Source organism: Coloeus monedula (genome assembly GCF_965178545.1).
Source record: "Coloeus monedula genome assembly, chromosome: 2".
Lineage (NCBI taxonomy): Eukaryota > Metazoa > Chordata > Aves > Passeriformes > Corvidae > Coloeus > Coloeus monedula.
Genome location: NC_138782.1, coordinates 40,304,670 through 40,321,175, shown reverse-complemented (window position 1 = coordinate 40,321,175; position 16,506 = coordinate 40,304,670). Strand labels below are relative to the sequence as shown.

Below are 16,506 nucleotides of genomic sequence, written 5' to 3'. Positions count from 1 at the left end.
GATTGTTTGGAGGGAGCAGGGAGGCATGGAAATGTTTTTTTTTTAATCTGTGCTCAACACTGCAGAAAACTATATATAATGAATTTGTCTCTTGAAGATGCCCTGCATTTGGCTGAACTTTTGTTTTGTTGCATTGAAGTTTGTTGTGTCTGTCCAGGCTCCTAGAACTCGAGCAGTGAAGAATGTGAGAAGGCATGCGTGCTCCTCAATCATTAAGATGTGCCGGGATTACCCTCAGCTTGTGCTGGTAGGTAAACGCAACTCTGTCATGATGAGTCTTGCCTCAATTTTAGTTGGATTTTGTGGGATCTTCAGCTTCCTTGGCTACAGTCTCTGCTTTTCTTACAAGAAACATTTCCTGCTGCACAAATGGCAGAGTGGTTCATTCCCTGTACCTCTATTCTTCCCCACTGAAAAATTTTCTGCCTCAGAAGTTGAACTGTAAATTGATGAGTTAAACATAAAAGGGATGAGGAGGAGGATACAAGCAGCACAAGTAAAATGGATGCAGGATAATGATAGAGGGGTAGGGAAGAATGGAAGTTCTCTTAGACTGAACATTCAGAGAAACTTGAGTGTGAGGAGGAGATGGCTGTGTTGAGAAAAGGTAACAGAAATGTACCTTCTCCAGCTGAACAGTACACCCCTGCTCTGCCTCCCGCAGTTGCCCTCCTCCATACCAAATGCATGATGCTTTTCTACTTGGATGTGTTTTCTAGCCAAACTTTGAGATGTTGTACAACCATGTGAAACAGCTGCTTTCCAATGAGCTACTTCTGACGCAGATGGAGAAGTGTGCTCTTATGGAGGCCCTTGTCCTCATCAGCAACCAGTTTAAGGACTATGAGCGACAGAAAGCTTTCCTGGAGGAGCTCATGGCTCCTGTTGCTGGCTTATGGCTCTCCCCAGAGATGCAGAGGTATGGGTCATTTTTCTTTTTATGGGTCATTTCTTCTCCAGCTTTGAGCTGGAGGTGTTGAGGAGGTAATGCCGTGCCTAGTAAGGGAACACACAAACCATATGAGGGTGATGGGCTGCCTCTTGACCTCCTGTGCTCCAGGCAGTTGTTGTGATAATAGCTCTCCTACAGTTCAGAAACTGCTAACAGTCTAAATGCCGTTTGCTGAAAATTGCTGGGTAAGAGTCATTTAAGGTAATAAAGGAACATTCCCCAGCATGCTCAAAGCATTTGCAGGAAATGAGAAATCAAAGATGTCTTTGCTCATTCCCAGGAGAAGGTAGGGAGCTGAGTTCTTGTTACTAAAGCTGGGATGTCTTGCAGCTCTGGGTTGCTGGGCATGCACAAGAGCGTTCCCAGCAGAGCTGTCTTCATAAGAGATTTGAATCTTTTAGATCCTCACAGCCCAAGAGAGCTGATGATATTTGGAGAGTGTACACATCTTTGGTGCTTTTAAATCATGTTCCCATGTACAGGATGGAGCACTGCCTAGCCTCTCTAGCCTGCTTGGTTTTTGGTAGATGTTTATTGCCAGTGCAAAGCTCTGCTCAAATTCCCTGGTACAAACAATAATCCATTTCTGTCTTTTGCTGCTGCCAGAGTCCTCTCAGATCCTGAAGCCTTTATATCCTACGTGGGTGCAGATAACAAAATTGCCGATCCAGTCTTGGAAGATCCTAGTGGTCTGAACCGGTCTAGAGTGAGTATCATTACCAGGAGAGGTGTAATCGTAGGTGAAATGAGACCTGCCTCCTTCAATCCCCCACTTCTCCTGTGATTACACACAAGGTCTCCTGATCATGTACTTCTTCAGAGTGTGCATCAATAGGTTTTTCAGATTGCAGAATAACAGGCTGGCCTTCGGTCTTTAAGCTACGGTAAAGAGCATGCAGGCCTTGTAAACCACATTATTTATCAGAGTGAAGCACACTGTTTCCTACTCTCTGTTCAACAGAGTTTGCTTTTGGATAAGCAATTGATGTACATGATTTTTGTATATATGGCACAGTGAATCATGCTTTTTAAACCAGGCTATATGGAAAAAACATCATGCTCAGACTGCAGCCCAGAATACAATTAAAATTCATCTGAGAAGATTTGTGTTATTTGAGTTGTTAGTGTAAAGTCTTAACTCAGGCTGCAAATGGAGTTGCTGTCTTTAGATCTGTAGAGTACACTGAAATGCAGTCCACAGAGTTATGCTTATGATTTGGGGCTAATGCAGTTTGACCACTGTGTCATCTGGGATCTCGGCATCTGTCCTAGCACATGAAGGACATGAGGAACTGACGGTCTAGAACCTTACTTTTAGCAGCCTGCCTGGCTGCTTGCATACTCTTGAGACCATATGTATTGATGCTTTGTCTGATAGTGAATTCCTAGGCCATCCTGCCATGGCTAGGGCTCTCTCAAGGTTATGGAATATAGCATGATCATTTGTTGCATTTTCCTGGCAGCAATCTCACCAGAGTTTTGTTCCTATCAACAGGTTAGGCTCACTGTAGAACATTCTCTTTGTGATGGGATGATGATGTGTTTCTCTGAAAACCTATTGATTCAGACTGTGATCCGGCTAAGAAACGCTTTCTCCACATCTCTTGCTGCAGATAAGCTTTTGTGTGTACACCATTCTGGGAGTTGTGAAACGAGCTCGTTGGCCTGCTGCTACTGAAGAGGCAAAAGCTGGAGGATTCTTTTTGGGATACCTGCCCAGTGGAACTCCAATGTACCGTAATCCCTGCACTGAGCAGGTCCTGAAGCTTTTTGACAATTTACTTGCTCTCATAAGGTGGGTCAAGTTGACTTGAAATCATTTATGTTGACTTACAAATCTCTGAAAGCCAAACAGTGATAAATACATGGAATGCTCAGAGCATGTTTGCCCAGTGAAGCCAGTGGGAACACAGGCTGGTGCAGGTGCCCAAGTACTGTTCCTGACTGTTCACAGTGGGGAATGGCACTGGGGAAACTGGAGCCTTCTGAATGTTCACTGGTCTGGCCTACAAGAGGCCATCAAAGCTAATAGGAGCTTGTGCTGGGGTTGCCTCCCCCACCTCCAGTGCTGTAGTTCTGCCACTCAGTTAATGATTTCTTAACTAACATCTCTGCTCTGCCCTCAGCCCCTACAAGGCCACCTCTCCTGTCTCCACCAGGGCAGTCCCAGCTCTCATCACATCCTGTTTGTGTTGTTCTCTCTTCAGTGTTAAATTAAGCTGGCTTTGCTGAACATGAGCAGCAGCCTCCTGAAGCAGTCTGCTATTGAAATCAGTGGATGCATACTCTCGGGCCGTTGCTACCATGCAGTGCCTCTCTGTGTGTCACTGGTGTTGTGTAGGTCTGGGGCAGCCGGGGGAGGGAGGAGGAGAAGGCAGAAAATGGAAATCCTGAATAACACAGTTCCCAGGAGAAGTCTCTCTTGGGGTAACTCCTGACACTGGGATTTTGCCAGACTTACAGAACAGTTTTGTGGGATAACTCTACATGTTACATATTTGAAAACCTGACGCTCTGTCGTTGGCAGGGGCATGTTGAGAAAGAGAATTTTCAGATGCACTTAGATTTTTCAGCTCCCAGGTTTGTAAGGGAAGGGACCCTATTACCTGAGTGCTGTGTTGTCAGGTATGTTTGGTAGTCACTGAGCTCAGGAATGTGCTGCTTCCAGAGAAAAGCAACATGCTGGAATGTTGTGACAAGCACATGCTGTCTTGGCCCACATGAGCGGTGTTTCTCATCGCTAAGCTCTGCATAGCACAGTGTGTGGTACTTCGGCCAGCGAGCAGGTTTCTACAGAATTGTGCTTGAACTGCTTTTGCCTTTTATCCTGGAAGGCTGAAGATCCTGTTGATGAGCTTTTGGGAGAGGTTAGGTAGAGTAGAGTTGCCTTGATTAGGTAGTATCCTTATTCCATTTCTCCAATGCCTGCCACATGTCATATTGTGTGAGACCACCTAAACCAGTGCCCAAGGTCTGAGCAGGCTGCAGCAGACACTTTTTCCTCATGCAATCACTATTCCTACCAGAAGTTGTGCATTTTTAGTAAAATCAAGTGGGGTCTCTGTTACAACAAGCTAGGGAAACTGTCATCCAACTTCTGTCACTACTTCACTTCTGTGAAGAAGCAGAAACTCTGTGCCTGGCTGTTTACCACCTCCAAGAAAACCCATGAGCTATGTTCCATATCCAGTATGTAGAAGAAGAGGCTTCATGGCTGGTTTGGGCTTTTTTATTGAGATAGTGCATTTGTGTTGTTCACACATCTCACCTGCAGACTGAAATATTTTCTGAGTACATGGTAGTAACATACATGGAGAAACCTGTACTTCACTCAGAGGTATCTGGGCTTTTCTTAAGGCTGAATGCTCCAACAAGAACTAATGAATGATGTATTAAGAAGAGTAGATCTTCATGCTTCATATTTTTCCATTGCTGCTGCTGGATATGTAGGCCTCTTTGACAACTGCAAGCTCACAGTTGTTCAGTGCAAGTGTTGATGGTGCTTATGTCTTTTTGGCAAAGCTGGATCTTGTGCTAGGAGGAAGGAACTCCTTCTTTGCTTGACTTCAGGTGCCTTTTCCTTGCTTGTCTCCCTCAGGCCCTCGTTAATATGGATCACACAGGAGAATATGGAATCTGTAGCAGCCTGTCAGCAGGCAGATAATATGGGGCTGTGAGGAAGGCTGCCTGGCAGGAAAGCTGCCTGTGTTGAGGATGCCTTCAGGAACATTGTTGTTGCATTACTACTTAGGGATGGATGCCATTAGGCAGCTCTCTGTAGGGATAAGCAACATCCAGTGTTGCCCATGTGCTTATGTGGGACAGAGATGTGGAAGTCCTGCAGGCTGTGCTGGTTTTTGTGTGAGCAGATCTGCAAGTAGCAGCAGTGTGGATCTTGCTGAGCAGCCGAACTGAGCACCAAGACAGGCACCAGTGTGCTAAAAAAGGGGGTTTTGCAGGCTGAGCAGGTGGGTCTGCTGCTCTCTGGGATAGTGTGTGGCATTCTGCTGCTGTGTTAGCAGACAAGCAGTGAAGCTGTTAAGCCATTGGGCCTTTGCCAGGGTGGTAAGTAGCTTGGAGGTAGGTCATGGCTGGGATCAAAGAACTGAGAAGAATGAGGTAGTCCAGTTAATGGAAAAATAAGGTAGTTTTGAGTAGCATTTTACTGTGCCTGCCTGTATTTGTGTTGGTAGCTGTGTTTATGGAATTGTATTGAGGTTGCTTTATTAATCATTGCTTGCAGCTTTTAGAGTAATGATTCTCCTGTCCTCTGTAGTACCTCATTTCATTTAGGTGTTTTCTAGCTTCTGGCTTAAAATGTTCACTCCTGAATTTAAACCTAAATCATGATTTTCAGCCACCTTGGTGCATTTCTGCAGTCAGTAGCTGCATGACCTGATTGGTGCAGAGCCTTTATTGTGCTGGGATTTGCTCATGTTTTGTTACAAATTAAATGCTCAGGCTCTGCAAATGCTTTGCTTAGACAAAGGCTTTTTTGGAACTCCTGATGACGAGATGCTGACATTGCCAAAGCATTAATGCTGGTGAAAGAATTCTTGGGTAGACATGGATGCTGTAGGCATTTTCATTGTAGACAGCTCCTGCTTTGGAAAAAGATTCTTCAGTCATGGACTGTCCTAAAGGACTCATCTTCTGGTTTACAAGCCCTTCTGTCTAGGCATCAGATACTCTTTCTAGCAGAGCCATGACCATCACTGAAAATCCCCCAATTCCTGCCATATCCTTTGCTTGTCTTTTCTCAAGCATAAATGTCTCTTGAGATTAGTTTTACCATGCATTCCTTTGTGTAGGGTGCCCAGGAGTGCTGATAGTCTCTGCTGGAATATGCCAAGGGGCTACATCATCATATATGAGAGCTGTTGGATGCCTTTTTAACTCCTGTGGGAAGTAGGCGGTTGGCCATTTTCTTCTCTCCATTCCCACTGGGAACTTGCTAAAGTGTTAAGAGAACTTGGCCTGTAAATGAACATCTGCCTCCCAACTCTCAGACTTAAGAAAATGCTTCAAGGACTCCAACAAAACATCTAAGGACCATGACCACATCTTCAGCATATGACTGTCTGGCCCATCCTGCTGGAGTTAGTGCAAGTGGGATTTCAGGGTTCACCTTTGCAATTCCACAGTCCTTGGGTTGCCCCACTGACTTTCTGCCCAGCATGAGGCAAAGCCAAAGTTGGCATGGAAAGGGCAGGAAACATACAAGAGATTATTTTAGTAGCTGGGTTTCAGGATAGCCTCAAGCAGAAATGTACAGCTTTTTGAGTCAGTGGGGCAACATTAAACAAATCTGAGTAGAAGCTGGGCTGTTACCTGGCCCTTCTTGGCAAAGTAGAATCAGCTTGTGCCCCTTTGAGGCCTGTTGCATGGTGTTAGATCCAGCCCAGAATGAGAGTATGAGTCATTAAGTAGACATTTGTGTAGCTCTTTCTTATGAAGTTCACATACTTGCCTTCCTCACGTGCAGTGAGCAGGGAAGTATTTAACACTTGCAGAGAGAAACAGGATAGTTGCAGTTTTGGAGCTTTCTGCAAATGCAGGCAGACATCACTGCATCAGGGTTGCCAGAATTGTGAACATGGACCTTAAAAAAAAAAACCAAAACCAATCATTAATACATGAGTGAAAGCTGAGACTCTGGAGAACATCCTTAGGTTTGTCCACACTCCCTTCCCCCAGCCATTCCCATGTACCCCCTGCTTTGGGAAATGCTGCTCGAGGGGAAGATACTGAGTTGCCCTTGATCACCTCTAGCAGCAGGTACAATGGCATTGCAGTTTTGGAGGAGGCTGCAGGATTTGTGCTGTGTGCAGCTGGCGACACCCAGAGTGGAGGTCTGAGGTCTCAAAGGAGAGAGGTAGGTGAGAGAGACACCCCTGCCGAGTCCAGCTCTGAGTGTCAGTACCCCAGCTAAGAGAGGGGACCCATTTTGGCCTGGATGGAAAGAACCAGCCACCCATGGCTGAATTGGTGTCCCTTGCAGAGAGCTGACAGTGGCCACCTCCTATGATGCAGAGTTGTTCCCAGCTGGATGTGTTGTCCAGGGGGCGCATGTGCCTGCCATGAGTAACATCTGATCGGACGGATGTTCTCACTAGAGTCCCTCCAATGCCACCTGCCATTCTGGGGACTGTGACCCATCCCTGATGGGCAGTGCGTGTATTTTGGAGCTGAAACAAGCCCCTCCCTCTTCAGGGGCCTTAGGTGCAGAAGATCTTTTGCAATGACAGAATCCATGTCTTGTCAGTTTTAAAAATACATTCTCTGATCCCTTTGGCCAAGCTAGTAAGTTGTTCCCAGCATCATCTGGAGAATTGCTGGGAGTTTTTACTGCCAGTGCTTGCAACGGGTGGGATGAACTGAAATAAGTGGAAGGGGCAGCCAGGAGATTCAGGACATGAGGTGGAGTCACTCCATGTCTCTGTTGGGTCAGCTTCCCCAGTATTTTTGCAGGTGTGGAAGGGGGATCCCATGCACACGTGCTTGGTCTCACCTTCCTCATCATCTGCCTCAGAAGAGTTGTCCACAAGCTGAAGGAGAGGATCCCACTATCAAGGGCAAAAAGGAATTGACTTACGTGAGTATAAACCAAGTGCTCTTCTGTTTCAGGACTCACAACAACCTCTACATGCCAGAGATGGTGGCTAGGCTGGGGGATACATTTGCAAAGGCCTTGGACATGCTGGAGGTGGAGAAGAATGCCATTCTAGGTAAGAGGCTTCTCTTCGGGAGGAATGTGTGGGCAGATTCTTAGAGGTATTTGAGTTCATGATCTGTCTGTAACAGTGGAAGTGAAACAGGGCTGGAGGACCACCTTCTTCATAGTATTTGCAGCTCAGCTGTGAGTTGAACATGCTGAAACTAAGGTGTTAAGTAAGTTATTGGTCTCAGACACATTGGTTTCTTCTGCATGAAGTGAAGGGTACCCTACCAAACTGCTTATCCCATCTGGGTGGTGGTCTCTGCAACATGGCATTTCAGGCTGCAGAGTGCTGTAATTGTCTGCCTTTGAGCAGAATTAGTGCACAGCAGGAGCCCTGACTGCTGGTGCAGAGACCTGTCCTGAAGGGCAAGAGCCAAGTTGTGCAGTGTGGCCCTGGCATTTGTTTCTAGACAGCGTATTAGAAAGAGGCCTTTGGAACCTTCTTAAAACAGGTTTGAGATTATGAACACAGAAGCCTTTCCAGCCAAGCAGGAGTGGGTGGCCTTGTAGATAAAGTGTGGATCATGACTTTGGAAATTGAGGTTTAATTTCAGGTTCTGACAAACAGTGAAATATTTTGGGGAAGTTGCTTTGTCTTTCTTTCTCCATTTCCTCTGTAAAATGAGGACATGCTTCCTTTACCTGTTCTCTGTGACTTTAAACTCTCTGTCTGTGAACCCCTGCACATAAAGCAGCAGGGCCTTGATCTCTGCTCTAAACTTTTTAATATCATAGTTCAACAGTAGCTTGTGTCCTGGCAGAGAATACAAACCTGAAGGGATGAGCTATTAGAGGGGCTGCAACAAATGTGAGCTTTGCTGCTGACTGGGTTCTGATAGCTCAAGTAAGTTCTGCTTTGGAGAAATGAGGTGGCTACAACCTCAGTAGAAACACCTCTGCTCAGGGTGCAATGAACCTGAACTTGGCTGACCTCTAAGGGGGGTTTCTGCCCCAGGGTTGCTGCACCTCTTCCCATTTGGCTCTTGCCAAGAGCTTCCCTTGATGCCATCAAGCTGGCTGGCGCCTGCCCAGCATGCTCTGAAGGTGCACCGTGCTCTTGAATTAATGTAACTGAAGCTTATTCCTTCCCACAGGTCTCCCTCAGCCTTTGTTGGAGCTTTATGACTCCCCTGTTTACAAAACAGTCTTAGAAAGGATGCAGGGCTTCTTTTGTACCCTCTACGACAACTGGTAAGAGCACCAGATCTCTCACCACAATCCAGCATTGCACAGCTGGAGCAGCAGGTTACTGTGGGGTCCTGACTTCCTTTAGACTTCTGATGTGAGCTGTATTCTGTAATATCCAAGTACAAGCTGCAGTGGTGGCTTATATTCAGTGGTTGTAACCTGTCACACAGACATGGAACAGTCTGGAAAAAGTACCTCAAAATGGGGATCTGCTTTTAGTTCTTCCACAATTAGGTAGTCAGATTGGAGCACTTACCTGATAGCCTGATCTAGTTTGTCTCTTGCCACTTCTCATTATGTGTCAGGGTACACCAGCACTTGAAAGTAACTTGTAGTGCTTAAATGCTTAATTCATTGTCCGTCTGCAGGTATCCCAGAAAAAAAAGAGGTGCTGTGCTAAAAGTCCTCTATAGTATTTGTTTAGGAATGTGACAGCTATGTAATCTCAAGATGGTAGAACTTGTAGCCTTTGCAGAGCAGTGACATGGTTCTTGATATCTAGCAGACTTGTAACTGACTTGTTTTTTGTTGAAGTTTTCACATCCTGGGAAATGCAGGCCCCTCCATGCAACAGGATTTCTACACTGTTGAGGGTCTCGCCACCCAGCTCCTCAGCTCTGCTTTCAACAACCTCAACAACATTCCTGATTACAGACTGCGTCCCATGCTCCGTATCCTTCCATCACTGTCTCAGGGAGGCTCAGAACACATAAATTGAAATCCTGCATTGTTTTCAGTATGGCCAAGACAAAGAAGGGTGATTGAGGAGGTAAACAAACAGGAATGCACCTGGTGTGGACGAGGTGTGAGCCTAGGAGGGCACAAACAGAAACAGCAGTGCATGGGGTCAGAAGAAATGCAAGGGATTTGTGTGGTTCTGGAGGCACTGTGAGAGGTCAGCAGTGCCTTCCGAGGGGCAAGGGGGCTTGAATGGTGAGGAGCTTGACATTAGGATGTGCTTCTCTGGGAGATCATGTGGGTTTCCCAACCTACTTTCCAGGGCTGGACATTCAGTCTCACAGCTAGGAAATGGGTGCTAAGCACCCTTAGCTTTCTCAGCTGAACTGCCAGGAGAAAGAGCTGAATAACTCATGTTCTTGCTGTATAGGGATGCCACTTGTTAATTCAGGGCTGTGAGAAGGTGGGTTTCCAGGTGCTTGTCCCTTGGCCTCCCGGTGGAATGGGCTGGCTTGGGCACTCTCCTGCAGCCTCCCTTGCAGCTGGCCTTATGTGTTGGATCTCTTCCTTAACTGGTCTGTGCAGGTGTGTTTGTGAAGCCCTTGGTACTTTCCTGCCCCTCAGAATACTACGAAACCCTTGTCTGCCCCATGCTGGGACCACTCTTCACCTATCTACACATGGTAAGAAAACAGCTTCTTTGATGCCAGTTGCTTGACAGCCCAGGCTCCCTGCAGCAGCTGGCAGCAACATTTGGGAATGTCTGTCTCTACAGAGCCAGCAGAGAAAAGGGCCTTGATGCTTAATGATTTTGATGATGTTCAGGGAGGGCTTTTGAGGTGCATTGAACCCTGGCTGTTGCACAGCACCCTTTGCTGTGATTTCAAACCTGCAGACACAATCTCCTCAAACTGCAGCCCTGAGAATTTTGGAGTTTGGTTTTTTTTTTTTCCTTGTGTCCTCTCATTTTCATGACAGCTCATTCCAGCACAGTTGGTAGCAGTTCTCCTGCCATTCAAAATGGGTCTTGGTGTGAGAGCTCTGTTTAATGCTCTTTTGCTTCTGCCAGCAGCTATTGCTTGGGTTTCCTTGCATTGTGTCCAGATTGAGTCTTTCCTTTTGTCTTGTACAGAGGTTGTCCCAGAAATGGCAGGTGATCAACCAGCGAAGCATGCTCTGGTAAGCTTCCATCCCTTGGTATGAAGGGGGAAGTGGGGAATGGGATGGAGGTTGGGTCTTCTACATGGCCCTTTGCCCAGGAACAGCCCTGCTAGCAAGGGCTGGAAAACACACTGGTGACTCATTCCCTGTGTTTGGGCAGAGGGGGTACTTGAAGGCATTGGCTCCCTTCAAACTAAAACCTGTTCTCCTCAGTGAGGATGATGCTGCAGATGACAACCCCGAGTCTCAGGAGATGCTTGAGGAACAGCTGGTCAGGCTGCTGACTCGAGAAGTCATGGATCTCGCCAGTAAGTGAAATCAGGCTAGGTCTCCTGAGATATTTGGGAAGTTTTCCCTGGAGAGGACAACAGGAATTCCCAGTGTGCAGTAGAACTTAATTGTAATGGTCAGTAGTATTTAACATAACCCTGAGAAGGCAGGTGTGAGACAGCTCTGCCAAAATCTTAGCTAAAACCTAGTAAGAGATCATTTTAAACCTTCAGAAGAGAGTTTCTTCCTTTTGTGAGCTTTTAGGGCTCCATGGTTTTGGTACTGTTCCTGTAGGAATCCAGTCCTACAGGGAATTGGGTTCTCCCATTCTGTGCTTTGGAACCTAGTATGGGACATGGATTTGTGGACAAGCCAGGCACAGATCAGTTTTGTTGCTGGTAGTTGCCATGTCTCTAACCAGACATAAGGGAAGAGTCCCTCCCCCAAAGCAGTCTCCCTTGTGTTCCCCTTCTCCGACATCATTTTTTTGTCAGCATGGCTTTGTGCAGGGAGGCTGGGGAAATTGATTCCACATAGAGATTACAGATCTCAATTTTCTATCTCCTTTCTCGATTGGCCTTTTTGCTTTAAATCAGTGTTCTTCTTGGCTTATGGGCTTCAGATGATTTTGCACATTCCTGGTTCTCAATAGTTTGAAGCAGCCACTGTGCAGCAGGTTCCACTGTGGGAAAGTGCCGTGGGTGGGGTGTTAGAGCCTTCCAGGTAGTGCGGTATTGGGCTTTTATACTGGGCTTTCTGATTCTTCAGATTCGCTGTAAGAGCTGGGGGAGCTTGAAGGAGCTGTGAGCCCATCAGAGTCTATAGGATAATCTCTGCATGTTTTGCAGTAACATCTTCCCTTTTCTGCTCCTCTGACCTGCAACTGTTTTTGCAGCTGTTTGCTGTGTTTCTAAGAAAGGTGTTGAACAGAACACTACTGCTGCTGTAGATGGAGATGGTGAGTAAATGCCTACTTTTGCCTTTCCTGCCCTTGGTGTACACAAGCACTTTTCCTGGTTCTTGAGGGGGAGGCTGGGCTGATGTTGGAAGTTCTGTGTGAGGGGTATTGGTTTGGTAAGAAGCCTTCAGCTCTGTCCTGCTCCGTGTGTCTGGGGGCCACAGAAAAACCCAGTCTAGCCTGAAAACTAATGTGCTGTAGGGTTCACAGGTGGCATCTTGGAGCAACTGGTTCTTAAGGTTCTTAAGCTGAGGAGAAGAGGGGGATGTGCACAGTTTCCCAAGAACTGAAGGTAGCCAGTTGCATGCCCTTCCTGCCCTACAAAGGGTGGGTGCTTTTTGCTTGAAAAGAGATGTTCAGGGTAAGCTATGCCAGGACACTGATTCTGTGTGCTGTCTCCTGGCTCCCAGCTTAGTTCCTGCAGCCTCCCCATGTCCCCCTCAGTCCTTGGGAGGCCTCATTGACAGTGCTGCCTTTGCTCTGCAGATGATGAGGCGATGGCCACGGAGGTGACTCCCCCTGCCAATGCAGAGCTCACCGAGCTCGGCAAGTGTCTGATGAAGCAAGAGGTGAGTGTGTACTCTGACTGCCACCATCCTTTCTCTGTACTCTTTGTCACACTTGTCTGCTCTGCAGCCAGACACTGCTGCAGAGACCTAGGCTGCTGTAGCGTTTCCCATGTGAGAATCACCTCTTGGCAATGTGCATGGCTTGGAAGGGCCTTGCAGAAGCCACAAAGCAAATGGGGGTTGGGATCCAATATAAAATACAGCTACAGAGCTTCAGCTGCTCTGGGGAAGAGGCCCTGGGCATTCGGCCCCCAGGGTGCTCCCTGGCTCTGCCTTCATCCTGGGCTCCAGTCTTCATGAGGAAGAACTTCATCCAGCTTTTTCTTCTATGTAAAATCTGCCTGACCTGGTACAGGAGCCACAGTGCTAATACCACCCACTGTGCAGAGTACCTTTATCCTGATATTTCTGTACTGTCTGCTGTGGATGCCTCAGAAGCTCTTGTAGAAGCTTTTGCAGTGACTTGAGAGTAGCAGCTGAGGGAAGTCCGTGAGTGCTCCAGGGCCTTTCCCAGGGAGATTAAGGGAGCAGGTTAACTTAACACTGGTCTCTCATGGTTATGATGCTGCACACTGGGTGAACACCTTCCACTGGAGCAACAGTGACATGCAGGATTCTCAGAAGCTCCTGCAGATTCTCTGGATTGCATCTTGGCTCCCATCAGGTTTGAATGCTGGAAGTAGGAAATAGCTCCTCTGACTGGTTTTTCTCTCTGACTCCTTTTCAGGATGTTTGCACTGCAGTGCTGATCACTGCCTACACATCCCTCTCCTGGAAGGACACCTTGTCGTGCCAAAGAACCACAACACAGCTTTGCTGGCCACTGCTCAAACAGGTACCTCTGGGAGGAAGAAGGGATTTGTTCTGGCAGGGTTGGAAGAGGAAGCTCTGAATGTTGTGAGAAGCGTGGCTGCTTCACCTCTGGGCACCTTTTCCCTCAGGAAGAGCAGGCTGTTGCAGAAAGGTGGTTATGTACCAGTATCTTGCTTCAGTGCTGACAGTGCCTCTTCCCCAGGTGCTTCCAGGAAACCTCCTTCCCGATGCTGTGTCCTGGTTTTTCACAAGTGTGCTGAAGGGCTTGCAGGTACATGGACAGCACGATGGCTGCATGGCAGCTCTCGTCCACCTGGCTTTCCAGATCTACGAGGCCTTGGTGAGAAATTCTGTTCTTTGTCCAAATGTGAGGTTGAGGAATGTGAGGGGAATGGCGAAAACTAATCCCATGCTCAATGAGTAGGGGCAGAGGAGCTAATGGCCCCCAAGGAGGGCAAGGCAGTTCCTCTAGCAGAGCTGTGTTAATCGTACTTCTCCGTGCAGCGCCCTCGCTATGCTGAGCTGAAGGCAGTGATGGAGCAGATCCCAGACATCCAGCTGGACTCTTTGGAGCAGTTTGATTCAAAGCTTCTCAACCCAACACTGCAGAAAGTGGCAGACAAGCGCCGGAAGGATCACTTCAAGCGCCTCATCTCAGGTTGCATTGGGGTAAGTGATATCCTGGAGGAAAATTTCACACCTGTGTGCTGTAGAAGTGATGGGGTGGCCACCCTGCCTGTCCCTTACCAACCACTCCCCTTCCCAGCTGGGAGGCTGTTGCAGTGTATTCTTGGTGTTTGTTCTTCACCTTGTTCTTCCTCCTCTTCACCCTGGAGGTCCAGCAAGGCTGGCAGGACAGACTGAGCAGCCCCTCCAGCAATGGCCTCTCACCGAGAGGCAGGGAGTACCTTGCACAAGGCTGCCCAGGGAAACCGGGTGTTAAAATGTTTGATTGAAGCTGCTGGGTGGGCACTGGACCTCTGTGAGGATGGTGGTGGTGGAGCCTTGAATTAGAAGCTGGGGAGCTGGTATTCTGGTGGTTACCTCAGTGCCCTGGCGCTTGGGAAAGCCCAGGCCTGAAATTCCTCAAAATGCAAGCACAGGGTCCAGGCCTAGGGATTGCTCAGAACCTGGGGGTCTGCCTCTGATGTGCAAGCAAGCTGCCCCTGAGCTGAGTGGGGGTATGAAGACAGTAATGACTGATGCCTGCCTGTCTGTCCTCTGCAGAAGCCCATCGGGGAGCAGTTCCGCAAGGAGGTTCATATCCGGAACCTTCCATCTCTCTTCAAAAAAGTGAAGCCATCATTGGAGACAGATGTGCTAGAAAATGAGGATGGAGAGGGCTTCAATGTACTCTTTGAACCCTGAGCCTGGGATGCTGCAACCATCTCCTCCCCTACCTTATATTTTGTCTCTCCTCATAGTAAGCACATTAGATTCTCCTTGTCACCACCTTCACAAGCGTTCGTCTGAATAAAGCCCCTTACGGGTCCTGTCCCCGTTCCATACACTGGGATGGGGCCTGCGGTGGCATTTGAACCAGTCAATACTAAGCTTTTCCCCTGACTCCTTCTCCTCCATTGGATAAGCATCTTTAGACCTCTGCTTCTCTGCAAGGTGGGAGCCGAGTCCATAGATCTCTTTAGGGTAAAGCCTGATCATCTTGTAGCCTCGGGTCACTCTTGCTCCACCTCTTCGTACCTTGGGGTTTAGGATTAATGCAAAAGGCAGAGTAGTGTGCCATGTGAAAAGAGGCTACCCTAATCTTCCTCTGGGTGCTAGTAGCCAGGCTTTGTAGGGAACACATTGGACACTCCTGTCATGCTTATCAGCACTTGTCCCTAGTGGACTGGTATTCTGCTGAATCCGTTTCCCTCCAGGATGCTGAGCCTTGGGCTGAGGGCTGCGTGCCAGGAAGCCTAGCAGTGCTCTAGGATCTCCTGTGAGATCAGCCTTTCTAAGGTGCAACTGCTCTCTAGAAAGAGGCAGACACTGTCATATATATACATATATATGTATAGATATGATCACACAGCTTGTTCTACCCAGAGCCAAATGGAAGGCTTTTACTTTGTGCCAGCCTTTCTTGGACATCTCTCAGGGGGAGCAGGACAGATTTTTTTTTTAATTTTTTTTTTTCATTTTACCATGCCCTGTAGACTAGAATGTGGCCAGCGCAGGGTAAGTAAAATCTGGACCAATACCTGAAGCACCTGAAATCCAAAAGGGATCTCCTTGCCCTGTGGCAGTGGAGGTGACAGTAGCCCCTGTTTTTACCCAGTCTGGTACTCCTCAGAGAATTGCATGGTGGGGCAGGAGGGGGTGGGCTTTATACTGCAGTTTACAAGGGGGAGCCAGGTCAGAAACTGGGTTTTAGGTTAAGCCACTCCAGTCTGCAAAGCTGGTTCTTATTACATGACAAATAGTTCACACAATCTATCCTAGTGTTAGCACAGGAGCTGGGAGGGTCTGTCCAGAGCTAGCTGGCAGTTTTGCCATCCAGAAGACAGAACAAGTAATAAACTGTGGTAGATGGAGAAGTGGTGTCTCCACATAGACAGACTGGACAAAAAGGCTGGGGCTGGGAGGCGTGGGAGTGCAGATAGGAAGAGCAGGCCTTGGGCATCCACTCACCCTCCTGCCCCTGCTGTTCCACCAGCACCCTTCTCTTTCTTCCTGGCCTCAAACTTTTTTAACCTCTGAGCTAACATGGCTCCTGGCTCTAGCAAAGGCTGGGTGTATTTATTGTGTTGTGATATTTTTAACATTCTGTGACTTCATGCTAGACACAAGGGGTTTTTGTAAAATGGATTTTAAACCTTTTTTGTAGGAATGTTTAAATCCGAAGCTGTCTCTGAACTGGTTGTGTTACACCTGAATGTCAGTAAAGCTATTCCAGTTTCATATACATGGTGTCCTGTTTCATTTTTATTCTTTTATCTGTTTCAGTAAGATCTGAGGTCTTTGTTCTGGCCAGATTGCCTGCCTGGAGATTGCTCAGCATTCCTTATTCCAGCTACCAAAAAGGGAGCACCTCTGCTGGTCATCAATACACTGTCAGGGAGGGGATGAACCATTCCAGACTCCATAGTTTAATTAGGTGAGGGGGAAATTGCATTTTTAAAGTATTTATATGTCACTTACTGCTATTTTATATTAATTCTAGGTCCCAGCTTACAGCTTGAGTGGTATGTGT

General features: G+C 47.5%; 1 protein-coding gene across 6 annotated transcripts in view; it reads left to right on the top strand.

The window, feature by feature from the left end:
• The window catches only part of XPO5 (exportin 5), a 29,006-nt gene extending 12,788 nt beyond the window's left edge, over positions 1-16,218 (top strand). For 4 of the 6 annotated variants that reach the window (XM_082303218.1, XM_082303217.1, XM_082303215.1 and 1 more), the window contains 16 exons: positions 140-247; positions 720-919; positions 1,559-1,658; positions 2,566-2,747; positions 7,580-7,680; positions 8,768-8,864; positions 9,396-9,532; positions 10,125-10,222; positions 10,672-10,718; positions 10,914-11,008; positions 11,866-11,928; positions 12,415-12,497; positions 13,225-13,332; positions 13,513-13,650; positions 13,815-13,979; positions 14,538-16,218. In XM_082303218.1, coding sequence (XP_082159344.1) covers positions 140-247; positions 720-919; positions 1,559-1,658; positions 2,566-2,747; positions 7,580-7,680; positions 8,768-8,864; positions 9,396-9,532; positions 10,125-10,222; positions 10,672-10,718; positions 10,914-11,008; positions 11,866-11,928; positions 12,415-12,497; positions 13,225-13,332; positions 13,513-13,650; positions 13,815-13,979; positions 14,538-14,678 — 1,863 coding nt within the window. In that variant the 3' untranslated portion in view covers positions 14,679-16,218. The remainder of the gene's footprint in view (positions 1-139; positions 248-719; positions 920-1,558; positions 1,659-2,565; positions 2,748-7,579; positions 7,681-8,767; positions 8,865-9,395; positions 9,533-10,124; positions 10,223-10,671; positions 10,719-10,913; positions 11,009-11,865; positions 11,929-12,414; positions 12,498-13,224; positions 13,333-13,512; positions 13,651-13,814; positions 13,980-14,537) is intronic. The other 2 variants (XM_082303219.1, XM_082303216.1) reach the window with 1 other exon arrangement.
• The last annotated feature ends 288 nt before the right edge of the window (positions 16,219-16,506 follow it).